The 18,027-nt window shown below is 38.1% G+C and overlaps 1 protein-coding gene across 1 annotated transcript in view; it reads right to left on the reverse strand.

Annotated features, from left to right (window-relative positions):
* Positions 1 to 2,191: 2,191 nt before the first annotated feature.
* chrna10a (cholinergic receptor, nicotinic, alpha 10a) overlaps positions 2,192 to 18,027 on the reverse strand; it is a 49,601-nt gene continuing 33,765 nt past the window's right edge. The window contains exons 2-5 of the mRNA XM_028800986.2: positions 12,079 to 12,224; positions 8,612 to 8,766; positions 6,340 to 6,872; positions 2,192 to 4,380 (exon numbers count right to left, since the gene is read on the reverse strand). Coding sequence (XP_028656819.1) covers positions 3,716 to 4,380; positions 6,340 to 6,872; positions 8,612 to 8,766; positions 12,079 to 12,224 — 1,499 coding nt within the window. The 3' untranslated portion in view covers positions 2,192 to 3,715. The remainder of the gene's footprint in view (positions 4,381 to 6,339; positions 6,873 to 8,611; positions 8,767 to 12,078; positions 12,225 to 18,027) is intronic.

Raw genomic sequence — 18,027 nt, forward strand, 5'->3', positions numbered from 1 at the left:
TAAAAATTGTGGAGGATATTTGCGGTTTCCACTAACAATTATTAGTTAGGTTCTAAGGAAAAATCTGCAAATGAATGAGGCCGTGAACTCTGAACCGCAACTTCGCGGGGGTCTACTGTATTACGTATTTTATAAACATAAACTCTTTAAAAATAAACTCAACTCCTTACATCAAATCACTGTAAAATGTTTAACTCTAAATGCCATCTTTTGGAAGGCATACGTATTGTTTAAGTACAAAGCAGACCCTGTGTCTAATTACTGAACACTGGCTACGAGATACAGACACCCTCAACTTACCTGGTTCAATTTACACATAATGCTAAGTTATGAGAATAAGAAGATCCTGCTATGATTGGTATTATTTTTTTATTTTTGTGCACATTTGAAACCTATTTTTTTTCCTTTATATGCTAATAAAGGTTTCAGAGGTCACAACATTTAATTCTGTGGTTACTGTCATTCTAGAAGACAATACTGTAATGTTTATTATTATTTTGAGCCCTTTTTTAGTTGTAATTTTGAATTCTGTTTTGCTGCCATTTTGTGATGGGTTTGCTAAGCAATTGACCCAAAAGCACTTGAGGTTCACTTCTAGGGAAAGGTATAAAGTTCTTCCCAAACACTTCCTTCCTAACTGAGTATGTGTTCATAAAAAGAGCCTGTGTTTATCCAGGTAGTGCTCCTGGTAAACAACTTATAATGTCGATATTATTGACTAAGATTTTGTATTTTTGATTTTGGCATTATAATAGTGTTTATATGACTTCTCAGTTAGGAGTCTTTGATTGTTTATCTGACTTGTATCTCTTCTTCCAGTCCTTCATATGAAAATTTCCCTGTCACCTTCATGGTGCCAGAACAGATACCTAGAGTTGAACCTGAAAAGAATACAACTGTGAGCCTCATATGTAGCAAATAAAGTTTAATGTACATAAATAAAGTTATACATATACAAAGAAAAACATTACATAATATGTAGTGAGGGTGCTAATAGATCTTATGAGAATCACTTGAAGGTCAAAGTTGGAGACATCCATGTTATAAAGCCTTGCCAAGAGAGTAAACTATTTTACATGCAAGAAAATTGGGAGGTTGTGGAGAATGAAATGGGTGCAAAATTGTTACATAAGATATCGGTCTAACCCAAAACTCTTCAAAAAGCATATTTTCAAAACATTTAAAGGACAGGTTAATTAATGGTTCTGGAAAATGGTCTAAAACCATAAATCCTCTATCTCTGATCACCCACTTTGTTGAGTTCAAAGGTGTCATAGGTGCAGCATCTCACCCTGGACAGGATGTCAGTCCACTTAAAGGCACACAGTAGGTCGATGTAGAACCAGCAATTACCCAACCATGCACATCTTTAAAATGCAGGGCAGAAAACAGAGGAGCCAGACAAAAACTCAGACAGATACTGGAAGACCTGCAGCCTCCAAATAGACAGTGGCTGAGACTAGAATTTGATCCCAGTCTCTTGGAGTGGGGAAGCAGTAGCACTAACTACTGCACCACCATAAACTACTAATTAAATATTTAGGCTGAGCTACCTAATAAACAGTTCTCAGCATAAAACGGCAGTTCTTTATAATTAATACAAATGACACCACCAAATTTTAGCAAACAAAGCAGATAGAGAAACTATTTTGTTGGATGCGCTGTTTAGACCTTAATTCATTTCAATACATATACTCCGTATGGAAACATAGATACTGTGCATGAGAATACTTGCTCCATATACTGACATGCATGCACTATATACTCGGATATTATCTCATATATGTCACACTAAAATGCATACAATATACAGTGAAAGGTATCTAATTAAATACTGAAACACATACATACAGCATAAGTCAAGATTTTGTCTTATGCGTTAATAGGGTGATTATTGCCACGTGTACAGAGTACAGTGAAATCCTTATTTGTATGTGCTTCACAACATTCAACACATCGCCCCCTCTGGTGTCATGATTAGTGTGTATACTACCTTACCTCAAAACATCTATCTTCTTATTATACTAAGTGCCAAAATGCGTACACAATATGGTAAAACAAATACATACACTGTACTCTGCAACTGTGTTGTAAATACTGTATATGCATATAGTATATTTAAGTAAACTTTTATTGCATTTGCTGTAACAGACCTGTGACATGTTTTAAGATTATTTTTGCAATTTACATGGCTAATGTAAGTATTTCAATATACAGTATGCTTTTTAGTGCAGCACATGTAGTTCAGTGTATAGTATGTGCTATTCACCATGGAGTGGTGTGCCACATTGAAGGTTCCAAACATCACACAGCCCTCCATAATACATAAATGGAAGAAGTTTGGAACAACCACGACTCCCTCTAAAGGTATCCACCTGGCCAAACTGAGCAATAGTGAATAAAGGGCAATGATTTAGAGGTGACCAAGAACCCAATGGTCACTTTAGTTGAGATTAAGAGAACTTGTGTGGAGATGAGAGAAACTTTTAGAAAGACAACCATCACTGCAACACTCCACTGATCTGGGATTTACTGTACGGCATATTGGCCAGACAGAAGTTTCTTCTCTGTAAGAGATATGTGGAAGCCTGTTAGGAGTTTGCAAAAATGCACCTAAAGAACATTCAGACTATGAGAAGCAAGATTCTCTGGTGTGATGAAACCAAGATTAGTGTCATGTCTGGAGGAAACCTGGCAATGCTTAAGACCTGTGCAATAAACAAACTTCAACAGTGAAGCATTATGCCGAGGATTTTTTTTTAGTGGCAGGGACTTAGAAACTAGACAGGGTTGATGAAAAACTGAACAGGGCAATGTAACAAGATATCCTTAATTAAAACATGCTCCAGAGTACTTTGGACCCTAGACTGGGCCAAAGGTTCACCTACCAACAGGACAATGACCCCAAGCACAAAGCAAAGACAATAAAGAATGACTTTAACCTAATCGAACATGTTTGGAGAGACCTGAAAAGTAGCTGTCCACTGATTGTCTCCATCTAACCTGACAGAGCTTGAGAGGACCAGCAGAAAACAATGGCAGAAAATCCCCAAATCCAGATTTGCGACACTTGTCCATTTAAACTGATGAAGACTCCAAGCTGAAATCGTTGCCAAAGGAGCTTCAATTATGTACTGAGTGAAAAGTCTCAATCCTTGTATCAGTGTGATTTTTCAGTTTTTTAATTTAATAAATATGCAAAAATGTTTTAAAATTCTGTTTTCACTTTGCCATTCTGAGGTATTGAGCGTTGCTTCATGTGGGAAAAAATAATGTTAATGATTTTAGCAAAAGGCTGCAACATAGCAAAATGTGTAGAAAGTGAAGGGGTCTGCATATGTTCTAAAGAATATGTTGTCAACACTGTAAATATAACACCTTCAGCTTTCCTCTACTTGACAGTTCTATCAATGGATCTATAAGGTTCAAGAAGTACATCACAAAAAGAAGTGAAAAGAAGCTTTCAGCTTTTGTACATTGTGTTTTTGTTTACATCCAGACACGTAATGAAACCTGAAGAGCAAACCTAAAGACAAACAGACAGCATTACTATTTGTTTAATTTAAACCCTTGGGTATTCATTGTTTATTGTGATTACATTTTTTGGGAAGGGTAATGAAACTTTGGCTGCAGTGATTTTCAAAACCTTCCAGCATTTCTTTCAAATTTAAGGAGCAGGCATGCATCCTCTTAATTACTGAGAATTGGCTTTTGTTTAAACCGCTTTTCCCATGATCAGCAGACTCATGAAAAAAACCATGATGAAGAAGATCCACATAAAGAAGCGATCCATTACCTTGGCCACCTTCTTCCATTCTGTAGTTCTTCTCTGGGTGGCTTTCTGATCTCGATAGCAGTTGGCGATATACTCAGTGTTCTTCAGTAGGTCGTGATGGTGGCACACACACTGCACCTTACAAAACGTGTCTTTATTTTTACCTCCACCACCACAGTCTCCTCGGTCCAAACTGACATACTTTCCTTCTTCTTTCCATGGAGTGTAGCAATTGGTAGGTGTGTTTGCCATCGATGCAGCAGGAGTCCCACGTTGATCAAGCTCCTCCTGAATTTCTTGAAGCTTCTGTGCCAGACCATCCTGACTCTTTTTAATTTTTAACACAAAGTCATCTTTCTTGGCCTGACCATTCATTGTGTTAGTCTTCGCTGGTGGTGCAGCATCGGGTTTGTCAGGCTTAGGACTCATGCAGTTCTCACCCACTTCATACACAAAGAAAATTTTGGCCATATATTGCAGAACAATTGTTTTTGCCCACTTTGGAACAGGCTTGGCATCTGGTCCACAGTGATGGATGTTCATGATAAAAATTGTCAAGGCAGTTGATGCCGTTATCAGGGTCATTGTGGCAATATAATATTTTCCTGAAAATGAAGAATTAAGAGTTACTGTTAGAAAAAAACACTCTAATTGAAAATAAATACTTGTCACTCAGAGTAAGCAGGTTTCTTGTTCATTCATCGTGATAAAGTTAGTGCATTACAAATTATAAGAAATGTATGAAATCCCTGAGGAACAAAGTGGCATTTTAGGCTTAAACTAAAACATATTTCCATAAGAGCAATTCAAATGCATTACCCAAATTCACTGGCAGTCTTATAGGATGATGGTCATTACAAGAAGCACTCATCTGTCATTACAGAATATGTTCCTATTATGCATTAATGGTTTCCATATTTGGTCAGAGGTTCCAGTGCTGAATTACAGTGTGTAACAGCAGTTGTCACATTATTCTCAGGACAATGCCCACTGCCTGAATGTAGTTCTTCTCTTCCACATGCTACTCTTGGCTGCAGAAATGATTTGCCATGGGCTTTCTTCCTGAAAATATTCTTGTCCATCACATGCTGCTTTTGACATCAGTTCAGAGCTCCTTCATTGAGTTGTACAAATCAATACTGTATCTGCTTATGGATTTATTTTGATCAACACTTTCATAATTTCACTTTTGTCCTGTTTCACAGTTTTCCCCAATAGTTTTGATCTTCTTCTCATTTTTCACTTTTATTTTACTCACTTGTATTTTTGCTTTGCCTTCTAACAAAATCTGATTGTAATGATTTTGTGCTTTTTGATATTTTAGCTTCTATTATATATTTCTACGCAAATTTTGATTATTTTCTTGTTAATGCTATTTTACCAATTTACTCCTTTTTATTTTTGCTGATATTGCATTTATTGCAGATGTCACCAATTAGATGTATTTTCTGGTTGGGCGGCACACTACTCACTACGTCCAAGATTTTGGATTATACTTCAAAAGAATTCAGTGATACTGTTTTTTGTCTAAACTTTAGGAAAACAATTTTGAGCATGTTGTTTCGGTTGGACATTGGTGTTTTGATATCATTTTTCCATCTGGCTTTGACCACAGACCATTGCAGACATTTTTTGGTCTATTCATTTCCTGATCATTTGCTTCTAGACTGCCAGTTCCAACACAGCAAAACACTGGCCAATGAGTCATGTCATTTTGTTTTTTTGATTCTCTCATGTCCTAACATACAGTAGCCATAACAAAGGGCCTCAGACTCAAAAGGGGAGTTAAGCCATATTTCCCAGGTTGTCCTGGCTTTTTCCTCTTTGTCTATTTTAACTTTCACACTGCCTGCTTTGAACTGAAACTTAGCTTGCTTGTCAAGCATACAGTATTTGTAGTCTTGCCTCAGTATTCAGGTCTCCCTCCCTTGTCCCTTCTCCATGTGAATATGAGTCAATGTTGGAGGCAGCAAGGGGCCCCACAAAAGTGACAACAAAAGTATGTTTAACAACATTCTAGTATATCCTAATATAAAACCTCATATATATTACAGAATGCAGTTTTGAAGTTTAAAAAGGGCATGTTGATTGCATAAACACATCACATCACTACAATGTTACACCCTAATATGCTATCCTGCTAGAAAATGAGTAAGCACACCACAGAAACAGCAATAAAATAGGGTTTTACTATAAGTCTGTAAGCATTATGGTTTAGTTTTTATTCTGGGATATGTGAATGATGTACAAATGCAGTCTGAATCTGAGTAATGACAGTTTGTCAGTAATGTACTATAAGGGAAATTCAGAAGATACATCATATTAAAAAGTCAAATGAGGTTGTCTTTAACATTAAAGCCATACTCCTCTAATTCGTACCTTTAATTTGTGCACTATGTTTCCTTGATTTGTTCATTCATCTGAATTAATCTAATCAAGTACAGGAATTAATCAAAATATGAACGGCAAAATATGCTGCACCGCAACAAATAATAAGTTATCGTGAAACTAATATACACTTCGTCTGAAATTTTAGAAAAGATTTACTAAGTATGTAAACTCACCAATAAGAGGAACATTTTCTGAAGGCGGCATACTCTCTGCTACAAGCAGCTGGAAGACCGTCAGTGCTAAAAGCACAGTGACACCAAGGGAAACTTTTTCTCCTGAGTCAGCAGGCAGATAGAACCCCAATGGAGCAAGAAAGGAGATCATAATACATGGAATTAGCAAGTTGAAAATGTAAAAGGAGGCTCTTCTCTTAAGTTTAAGAGTGTAGGTGACATCTGGATAAGGATCTGAGCAGCAACCGTAAAGAATAACATTCTTCTTGGCGGGCATGCCTAAGACCTCCCATTCCACATTTTCCACAAAATCTGTCAGGTCCCCACTGTCAAGGCCATTTAAAATATCAATTTGATTTCCATTGTATGTCCAAGAACCGAAGGTAAGTCTGCACTGTTGTCCATCAAATGGAAAAAAGGAAACATCCACCTTGCAAGAGCTTTTGGTGATAGCTGGTGAGTCCCACATTATTTGACCATCATGTCTAATAACAACATTGGTCTCCATAGAGCCAGTGAATTGGTCATCAGCACTGAAAAACATAATCAGTTAATGAATTCAGATGATTTATTTAGTCTTTCTTTTTATTATCTTCAAAAACACACTCTGTTATGTGTTAACAATGTATATACGTTTATATCCATATAATATTCTCAAACCTGATTAATCTTTTATATGGTTGATTGAAAACTGTTCCTGTTCCAGCAGCACTGGATACAAGGCAGAAAATAGCCCTGGAGAGAATGACAGTACATCACTGGGCCCGATTACACACACATCAATACTCACACTCATTTGCAGCTAATATGGAAGTGGCAATTACCTTAACATGAATGTCTTTGTGGATGTGGGAGGAGAGCACAGACAGATACTGTGATAATGTGCAAACTCTAAACCAAGGATGCTATGCTGAATCCATGACCATCGTGTCAACCTATACAAACCCTATTTTGAAATGATTATAAATTGCTACTTCGTCTGCTTTCTTTTCTGTTTTTCTGTGGTTGTGTTTTGTGCCACCACTTGATCAAAGTACTGTGCAGCCACTTGTGATGCTGGAATAAAAGTCGGTTCCCTGACTATCTGTGAGACTAACTGGATCAAATCTTCTAGCATGAAGCTTAAAAACAATAAGGAACTACTTAAGTACATTTATGTTGGGTATCATGTCTACAGGAAGCTGAGTGGTCTTTTGGCAGATTTGTTTTTTCTTCATCAACTTGCACCTGGAGGTCTTTTAAATTGTTTTTCTGTCCTCCCCAGCCATCTGACCATAGTATCAGACTTATCATTATCATGAATCTATATAAGGATTCTACTTTATATATTACTTGAATATCTGTGTTATGTAAGTGCATACTGATTAATTATTACCTAATACTTTTGCCATTTATTAATTGTTATTCTTATCTGTTTCTCATTTGTTTTCTTCTTTGACACTTATTAAGGCATTTTGAGCTACATCTTTGATATGTTTTAGAAATGTTATAAAAATAAATATTGTTATGCCACAAAGCCTGAAATAATGAAGTCTTTTTTCATTATATTTAGGCTTTACCACTAAAAATGCAAATGAATGTTTTTTTTTTTTTTTTATGCTATCAATGTATATGATATGACGCATATAATTTTGTAAATGTCTAATGTGAATGCTGGGACATAGTTCACATAGGTCTGGATGAAGCCAAGCACTGTATTTGCATGTGAAAAGCGCTGATAGTTTGTTTACTTCAATCTGCATTTGAGCAAATCTAGTCAGTAAAGCAAGTTTGATCTGCTGGCAGAACAAAAGTGGAGCACAGATGAGGTATTCCACTCTTTCCTGTTTTAATATGTTTGCTACCTCTTGCTACCTCTTGTCCTTTAAAGAAATATATAGATATTTCTGTGTCCAATCAGAAATATATAGATATTTCTGTGTCCAATCAGAATAAATACAGTATGTGTGCCCTTTCATTCATTTTTGACCATTCACAATCAATGTTGTTTGGCATTTACCTGTGATAGTTTGAGTATCCCTTTAATATGTGAAACTGCAAAGATTATTAAAATACGGAAAAGTTACAAAACATTGCTCTATTAAATATGAACCAAGTAGACAATTTCCAAATACAAATTATCATCTGCCAATACACTAATTTGAAATAAAATCCAGTCAGATAAATGTCCTGTTTGTACCTTGGCTGTGCACATGAAATGAATGAACAAGGAGGAAGGTGATCTAAAAGGATGGAGATCAAACTGATGAAACTTAATACCATTCCAACCTACTTGTTATATAGGACTATATCAGGTCTCCATACATAACTACTAGGTATGCGGATGGTATCAAGCCCATCATAATCATCCTTATTCCACCTCAGGTACGCATCAGTCCACACCTGTCGAATCCACAGGTACGCTGTAAGGATTTGATTTCTTTCATCCTGCAACAAAAAGCAGAGATTACCCACTCAGGATTCCTCCTTCCCATCAGGTTTGGCATTATGGAACACAAGATGTTTTGTTTCATTATTGTTTTAATTTTTATCATCAGTTCAGCATTAGTTTCTTATGATAAACCATTATTTCAGGCATATTAATAATGTATTATTTCTTTGTTACCACTTACTATTCTTAATACAATAATTCCACTATATTTACCATTACATAAGGTTAAATATTAAATTGCAGCCATGGGGAAGGTAACAAAAACTTGCAAGTTTATCAAAGACTTAAAAGACAGAAACATAAGAGTATTTTACCTAAAATAACAAGCATATTAATTTTACCATTAAATAAAAATATGAACATATTAATCAAATCAATGTAGCATTTTTTATTTCTCTTCTTTACAACTGGAACATTGCTGCACCATTCTAGATGTATGAAGATCCTTTTGTGGTAGAACTCTGTTCTAGAAGTGACTAAACATTTGACTGTTTCCTCAACAACATGGTGCTACTTCTCTGATTGTGACATATTAATTCTCCTTGATAATCTCAGCATTTTTTTTCTTTATTCTTGATCAAAAAATGAGAATAAATTCACAACAAGCCAACCCAGAACAGAAGTTGTGTTAAGACAATTGAGTGAACTTTTGCTAAGAAATGGCAAACCAGAAATCATAGTCATGAATGTATAGTAAAAAACATGTAATTCTTAAACAAAAACTTTGTGTTGAATTCTTTTTTAAGAGAGTATTTATTTGATTTGTTACGTAAACTTCCATCAGAGTCTGCTATACAGCTCTAAAATAGGTCCCTTTCTTACGAGGATGTTCAAAAAGTTTCCGCACTTTTATATTTCCATTGGAAACAGTGAAGGTGAGAGGAGTAGTAATTGAGCATTAAAAAGTTGGTATGACGCCGGGAAAATTGCATTGCACATGAAGGCGACTATGTAGAAAAGTGATTTGTTTTTCAATTTCTTAATAAATAGAATTTAAAAAGGTTGGAAACTTTTTGAACGTCCCTCATACACATGGCCAAATTAATGCATACAACAACAACATATTGCAATAAGAGTGTGTCCTCAGATGCAAAACCCAACATGAAATACAAATGGACTTGCCACTTTCAAGGTAATGACAGGCAAATAAATGGAATCCATGAATAAATATAATTTTAAAGCCTCAAAATATAGAAACATTCCCAAAAGAGCACATACGTAAATATATTTAACTGGTTTCATCTTCCATAATTAACAGAGGTATATGTTTGGTATGATAACAAAAAACTAAATGTGGATCTTTTGAAGGAACACTTTGTCTAACAATCCATAAATTACCATTGGATAGGAAGTAATTGCATCAGTGTGTAACATAAACCGACTAAAGTACATTATAATAGACGTGGCCTCTGAGACACAGAAGCTCAGCATCAAGACAAAAATAATTTGGCAAATTAGGAATAACCGAAAAAGAAAATGCTCTTTTAAATGACAGGAGCATTCCCTGAACCACATCTGAATTCAGAATGAAAGCCAAGGAGGTTACATTTATAAAACCTGATCACTTTTATCAGAAATAAAGCATACCAATGAGGGACTGAACAAAAAATAAGTATGCCTCTCTGAGTTTTCACTCTTCCTGTCTGTTAGAAGGGTTGGATCATCATCTCTGTGCCAAGCCAAATGCTTTTCTCTTTTTGTCTGCCACTTCCTTTGCCTCTTTTTGTATTTTTCTGGCCTTAGTTTTTCCTACCAGCCCCTTGTTTTTATCACAAGTTTTAACTTCAAGCTCACCTGTGTTCCTAGTGGAAGAAACTTACATCCCAACCAGGGTTCACTTCAGAGGTCATCCTGAGGCAGGAGTGCCTTCTGTAACCTCTGGGGCATTCATCCTAGTACCTACCCTACCAGCCCCCAGCCCTCAAAGGGAACAATGTTATTGTGAGCAGCAGAAATCTTTAAGGGCTTTCTTTTAAGAAATAGGTCAGAAAATTATTAGGGTCAGAAAAGAGAGTAGATATGCAGAAATCATTACAAATCATTCAACATGCTACTAAGACAATACCAGAATCAAAACATAAAACAAGGAACTGTAATTAAAACCATCAGTTATTTCCCTAACTGGTTTTGTATTTATGTTATAAGGTCTCTCTTTGACTAACTGGCATTGTGTTTGCTACAAAGTTGAGGGAGGCGCTCACTGCTGCGTAAGAAACTCCTTCACAGCATGTAGATACAGTATACCGGTTTCTTGTTAGCTACACGTGACCTTTGAGCCGAATGGAAGAAGTTTGTGGTTGTAACTCCGGTGAAGTATTTAGAATCTCCACTGCTGCTGTCTCAGACAGGATAGTGGCTGGGAGGAGGGGGTGACACTCTGAGTGAATATCTCAGGAGAGACAAACAGAAAGCAAACAAAGGCACTGAAACAACTGAGATCTTCTGAAGCTGTTCTTGTTCCTAAACAAAACTCTCAACAAATGATCACTGAACTTTGTTGCTCTTGCTCAATGCATCATTTAGTGTGTATTCAGCATTTACTGTATGAAAGTTCCAACTACAGTATGAAAGCTTTCCTCCCTTTAAAACCACAATTCTTCATTTTGTTTTACTAACTCTAAAGTGACAAAATGTGCTAATATAGACTTCATTATGTTTTCTATGAAGTCTTCACAGTACACTTAATTCAGTCTGGCATACTGTACAGCCAGTGCCTTGTTTCATACCACGACTGGAGAGAAGGACACTGACAGACTCCACCCAGAGCATCTACGGGTTTGCTCCTTATTTATCTTCCATGTTTGTTATCATTACTACATCAGAATAGTGTGAGTTGTATCATTACTTTCTAATGTGATAGTGTTTGAAAGGGTTCAAAATAAAAGCAATGCAAGAATGGAAGGAAGGAAAGAATGTTTGTTGTGGAAGATGGATATATTTAATCTCTGAGTGACTGAATATGTTTGGGAATGATTGATGGATGAACTAACTGATTGAAAGATGAATAGATGAATCATGAACGGATGGATGAATTGGTGAATGTTTTTGCGTGACTGATTGTATTAATTAATTAACTTGATTATTAGAATGGATTGTATGTTAAATTGATTGACTGACTGATTGACTTTCTAAAATGTAACCCACTCCTTGAAAGTAATTTAAACTTTTAATATGAGCTCATACTGATGGGGATTTACTACAATATACTTGAAATAAGGGACATTGTCCTATTAGCATTTAATTTAAATGTCACCTAAGTTCTTTAAGTAGTGCAAAAGCTAACAAAAAGCCACAGAAGCTTGTCTTACCATGTCAATGATCTGGGATAAAGTGATGCGCAGGGTGACATTCAAAGCTTTATCTGTGTCCTCCACTGGCCGCAGTGCACTTGTGTAGTTGGCAAAGAGATCATTCAACAATTTGTGAGCATATTTCCCATGAGCACCACAGCAACCTGTAAGAGACATATATTTATATGATTATACATCTACGTTTTTGGCATCTTTGTTTAAAATTTCTCATTCAATACAAAGCCAAGTTTGTACAATTTATTTTTCATACGAGCATTAATTATACGGCAAATCACAGCAGCATCAGGCAAAGTAGGAAATAGTAGATTATCATTTGACAGTTTGTGTATATTACAAAGTTGTGGAAATATTTTTCAGGTTTTACAGCAACATATATAAGTGAACTGTAAACTATAGTCAATCATTTCAAGATCTGAATTGTAAATATTAACAGCACTCCTTCAAGCTCACGTTTATCTTTTAAGCAGGTTTCCTTAAAGGTGGTACCAATAGAGCACAGTAGCTCTGAGTTTATCAGTCAAAGTGCAGCTAGGCTTTTTGTAAAATCTTATGTAATTAAAAATGTCTTTTTTCCCCAGATTCCTCTGTGGATGGCTATATTCTGCCACCTGTTTCCTGTCTTTCCTGCTGGCCTCTGTCTCACATGTCCTCTAGTTGCCCATAAGAGTATTGCATGTTTCCACTCAGGCCACCTCTCACTTCTTCCTGCTCTAGTGAACCTGCCTCTGTCATTCAGTGACACCTAGAACATATGCAACTCCCTAGCATCCATTCTGTTCCCACACTAGTTTATCACCCTGTTCTAGACCTGCCAATTTCAACCATTTACTTTTGGAGGCTTCCAATGGGGCTTCCCTTTGCCCTCTGCCAACCTAATGGTGCTCCTGCTCTAAAGTGCTAAATGTGCCTTTAGACCACAAACAACCACTCTACCAGGGCCCACCCTTCTCGTAACTTGGAGACCTAGGAGACAGACACCTAAGTATATTGATATTTGTTTAAAAGGATTTTCATATGAATGCCTGTAGCCTTTACAGAAAAGCTTGTGAAAGACATGAGGAACATAACAAGTCCATCAAGGTGAATATCTAAGTTGTCCTACTATCTCAACCTGTAACTTTTTAAAATTTATCAAAATATTTTATTTTGCTTTATAATGATAATCTATTTTTAGGCCTACTTGCCTTTCCCATATAATGACCAATCATCATATGGTACATGAAACAACAGATTATGTCCCTCTGAAACTCACAGGGCTGATGAGAATGGTAAAGAGTAAAGCAGATGCCACATTTCATTCTATGAGTAAATCCAGGAAGTGCAGTCCTGCTGTAAAGTTTAAGCACAATGGCCTCAAAGGTAGTCATGATCAGTGTTAAGCAGAGGTGTGAGAAGATATTCTAAGTAAGGGGTGCTGTATTTACAGAAAAGAATTTCATTACAACATTACATGTTTAAATAAATAGGAAACATTTTTTTGCTCCATCACCCACAGAATTATGCACCATACTGTGCACACATAACGGAACTGCCTGTTCAGTTCCAGTGTTTTATTTTATACAAATCAAACAGGGCGGCACGGTGACACAGTGGTAGCGCTGCTGCTTTGCAGTAAGAAGACCTGCGTGGAGTTTGCACATTCTCCCCGTGTCTGCGTGGGTTTTCTCCGGGTGCTCCGGTTTCCTCTCACAGTCCAAAGACATGCAGATTAGGTTAGGTTAGGTGCATTGGCGATCCTAAATTGTCCCTAGTGTGTGCTTGGTGGGTGTGTGTGCGTGCGTGTGGGTGTGTGTGTATGTGTGTGTGTGTGTGCCCTGCGGTGGGCTGGCACCCTGCCCGGGGATTTGTTCCTGCCTTGTGCCCTGTGTTGGCTGGGATTGGCTCCAGCAGACTCCCCCATGACCCTGTGTTAGGATATAGTGGGTTGGAAAATGACTGACTGAGAAACCGAACAACTGAAATAAGTGAATTAAAAAATGCAAATCCATTACAAGTTCAAGTAAATTGAAAAATACCAATATTAAATTCATATTACTTCACAACAGGACTTACATTTTCTCCCCAACAACAGATGATCAAATTAAAGAACTTAATAACTGCCCTCTTTATAGATGAATGTTATGCCTGCAACTGTTAACAGCATTATAAAATGAGAAGCTTGAAAGCATAACACACAATAAAACAGCCTGTGAAAACCTTGGCAAAACAAAAAGATATCTTCATTAAAATGAGTCCTTGAACTCATTTGTAGAAGCCTGGCCCCCACAGATGTGCTAGCAACCTAGTGTTTTCTCAAAATACTGGCTTCTACAAAGGTTGCTTAATCCTTGAGGATGCCAAGGCTGTGATTTTCTGTATTATTATTTGCCTATTCCAACAGCCATCCCAAAATAAGGAAATTTCACAAAATTGCAAAGGCTCAATTAAAGGGCAGGCTGATTGTGCCGCAACAACAAACTTACATAGTAATGTATATACTATACGTGCCTCACTAATTGTAAAACAGAGACTTCATAGTGCTTAAATTTTAAAGAAAATCCAACAAAGTAGGAGTTAAACAACAATCCCTATTTTTTTTTCATATCACACTGTTACTTACTTGCACTCTCTATCAAGCCTCACCCAATAACCCTTCAAAAGTGTGCAGTATTCTTTATGTCAAATAGCCCACCGATGAGAACACATTACACGGTTTAAACTGCCCCAGTTCCCTATACTCAAAACTTCTGAGTGTACGACACTGCACCTTTCCGCTCACTTTTTAAATTTGTTTAAAAGAGTAAATAATTAATTTGTTCTATAAATTCTACCATTTAGAGTAACAGCCCCCAAGCTTACTATACTGTATGGGGATATTGTAGCTTTTTTTTGCGACCTTCTAAAAGTATTAGTGTTTTTTGAGAGCTAAAATTATTTATGCCAAGGGTTGACTAATGCCTTGTACGCAGTATTACAAAGTCATGCTCCAGACTCCATACTTACATCTGGATGAATAACATATTGTGTAAAGCACTCGGAAATATGCTTCTAGCTGATACCAATTTTTATAGGTTCAATATACCTGTATGACAAGGTAATCACTTTGATGCCCACAGACACCGAAGCTTAGACCTACATATTCTTTCAACAATTTGTACAACAAAAAATTCTCTTACCAATTCTCTCAACAATTCTCTATTTTAGCCAATATCAGTTAATAGCGGTTTTAAACAACCAATCACCTATTGTAAAATTACCAATCACGCACTTCAAGCACCCTCAGCACCCCCACAAACCCCCCCCCACCACACCAATGGTCTTGCGGTCAGAAACAGACCACTGATAAAAAACATGGACCAAAGTAGAGTAGGACACAGCTTTTCCATGGTAACTGCCATAAAGGAGTATCAGGACACACCACTAACCAGCATTCAAAATGTGATCCACTGTTGTCATAAAAAAATAACAAAACAATTTTCCCCAGTGCTCAGTGACATTCTAAAAATATGCATGAAAAATATGACCCATCTGAACCATACATTTTGGATTCAAGAGGAAACAACAATAGCTGCGTGCCACAATGAACTGTTTCAAATGCACCTTACAAAGGCATTTGTCAGGAAAGGTGCTATACAATATAAAGATATCGTTTTTTTCCAAAGCAATGGATGGCAGCCCATGCCACCCCCCCCCCTCCCTGTCAGGAATGATTATCCAGACGTGCAATGTTCATTATTAATATGGCAGTAAGAAGAATTAAAAGGTGGAAAGATCTTTATAACAGCTCCCTTCTTTCTTACCAATTTGTTCTTTGTGCTGCTTGACAATTGCCAGCAGTCGAAAGTCACAAAGCCATAGGTTACAGTAATTAATGGTATCATATGCTAAACAACACCAATGAATCTTTCATGTGGAAAATGTCTTACTCATCAGGCAGCTAAACAACCCGGTGCTGCTGAAATGTTGGGTTAATAATCAATGCCAGCCATGTTTTTTGCCAGACTCCTCCTCACTACCACTGAGCTTTAGCACCCCATCCACACTAAAATAACAGATTGGTGGGAATCTAGGGGCGACCTTCAGCAGTGTGTCACTCACGGTGTTCGAACTGCACTTACTTAATCCTGTCAAAGGACTGGGCATCTTGAATTTCATGCCTGTCAATCTCCTCCGCTTGCTTAGCAGTAAACCAAGCAGGAACGCTGATACGCCTAACGTCCGGTGAGTGTAGAATTTGCTGTCAGACAATGTCGTGTAAAACGATCAGGCCTCCCAAAGGACTGCTGCTAAGTGACAGTACAAGAGAGAGGACAGTGCGCTCAAGTGAAGGCCCTCATAAAGTGGACCGGGGGAGGCTGTGAGTTTGGAACAACAATCTATCACAACGTGCATTGTGACAAAGCTGCTGGGTGGAGAGAAGAATTGATTATTGTTTATTGTTGATTTATTATTGTTTATTGTTTGTGGAGGTGGAGGTGCTTTGTGCACATTATAAAGAAATTAAATTAATTTCTTATACTTTTACCTGGTGTTTACTGTCAGACAATGTCGTGTAAAACGATCGGGCCTCCTAAAGGACTGCTGCTAAGTGACAGTACAAGAGAGAGGTCTGCGGGTTTGGAGGTGCAACAGCGCCCCCTACTGTCACAATGGCGTAGTCAGCAGGATTCTCTGTTTGGCAGAGAACCTGAAAAAGAAAAAATTTCTGTGCACAGAACCCAAAAGACAGCGTGACACAGGAAAACGGCAAGCCCATTCACCAGACCGTCATGGGGAAGAAGAGGACAAAGCAGAGCGGCAGCACAAGTGGAGGTCAAGCGCTCGATGTTGCCTGCACTCAGGCCGAGACTCAGAGCGGCTACGCATATCGGAAGAAGCTTCCGGATGATGACGACTACAACGAGGTATGTGCCAGGGATGAGTTTGAGAACATTTTTAAAATAACGCATTTTGTCCCATGCTCATACCTCATAGAAAATTGTCCGGAGGTTATGCGGGAGGCCGGAGATAATCCCGAAGATGGTAGTGTGCTCACACCCAAGCATACGAGCAAAGAGGACTTCCGCATGCAGTATGCCGACAGGGGACACGTGACCTACCCCGAGGGATTCTGGGAAGGAGAAGGTCAGCGTTTTGCTTCGCCCAAGAAATTACGGATTTGGACTTTCCGAAGGGGAAGGGGGAGGCGAGCGAAGCATCGTTTACCCTATGTAAAGGAAAGGGGGTCCTGGAAATGACTGATTGGTCCGCCGATAAATTGAAACAGGCGGATCGCAGTCAGCCGAAGTCGGCACCGCGGACCTACAGAGAAAACTCCAAATCCCAGCCGCCTTTGTGAAACCCCACAGAGCATGTGCCAGAAGCAGGCGTGCCCATTGGCTCATGGCCAGGAGGTAGGGCTGATGATGACTTGAGCCTACCTCCAGCCGATTTAAATAATAATATGGACGTGTGGGAGCTGGAAAAATTACTTCAGCCCATACAAAGTTTCTTACAGGTAGTGATGACCATTAAGAAGATCGTCGAGGAGCTGGGAGCAGCGGCCGAAGCGCCTTTTAAAAGGCTGGATGATTACCTGCGGCGGTTTGGTCGGGAGCCTCCCATATTGATTAATTCGGCGGTACAGGTAAGGATTACCGGTACCGTAAATGAAAGAGGAACACAAAGTGAAACGGGCCTGCCATTAATCAATAGCGGGTGCCAAGTAACCTCGAGCCCTACAAAACAGTTTGGAATGATGACCGAGTGTTCAGGGGAAGGATCGATCGGTCCAGAGCAGCTGAATAGTGCTGCCTCCTGGAGCGATGCGATCCTAAAGACACCGACACCGGTCATCTGTAAATCAAAAGGGGTTCAAACAGCAAAACGTCTCTCTCTTGTACATAGAGAGACTCAGACTATAGACAAGCCCCAGATTAAAAATGAGATCCCAAAAGAGAAACGGGGGTCTCCTGGTAAAATAGAGCG

This window comes from Erpetoichthys calabaricus, chromosome 4 (genome assembly GCF_900747795.2).
Source record: "Erpetoichthys calabaricus chromosome 4, fErpCal1.3, whole genome shotgun sequence".
Classification (NCBI taxonomy): Eukaryota; Metazoa; Chordata; class Cladistia; order Polypteriformes; family Polypteridae; genus Erpetoichthys; species Erpetoichthys calabaricus.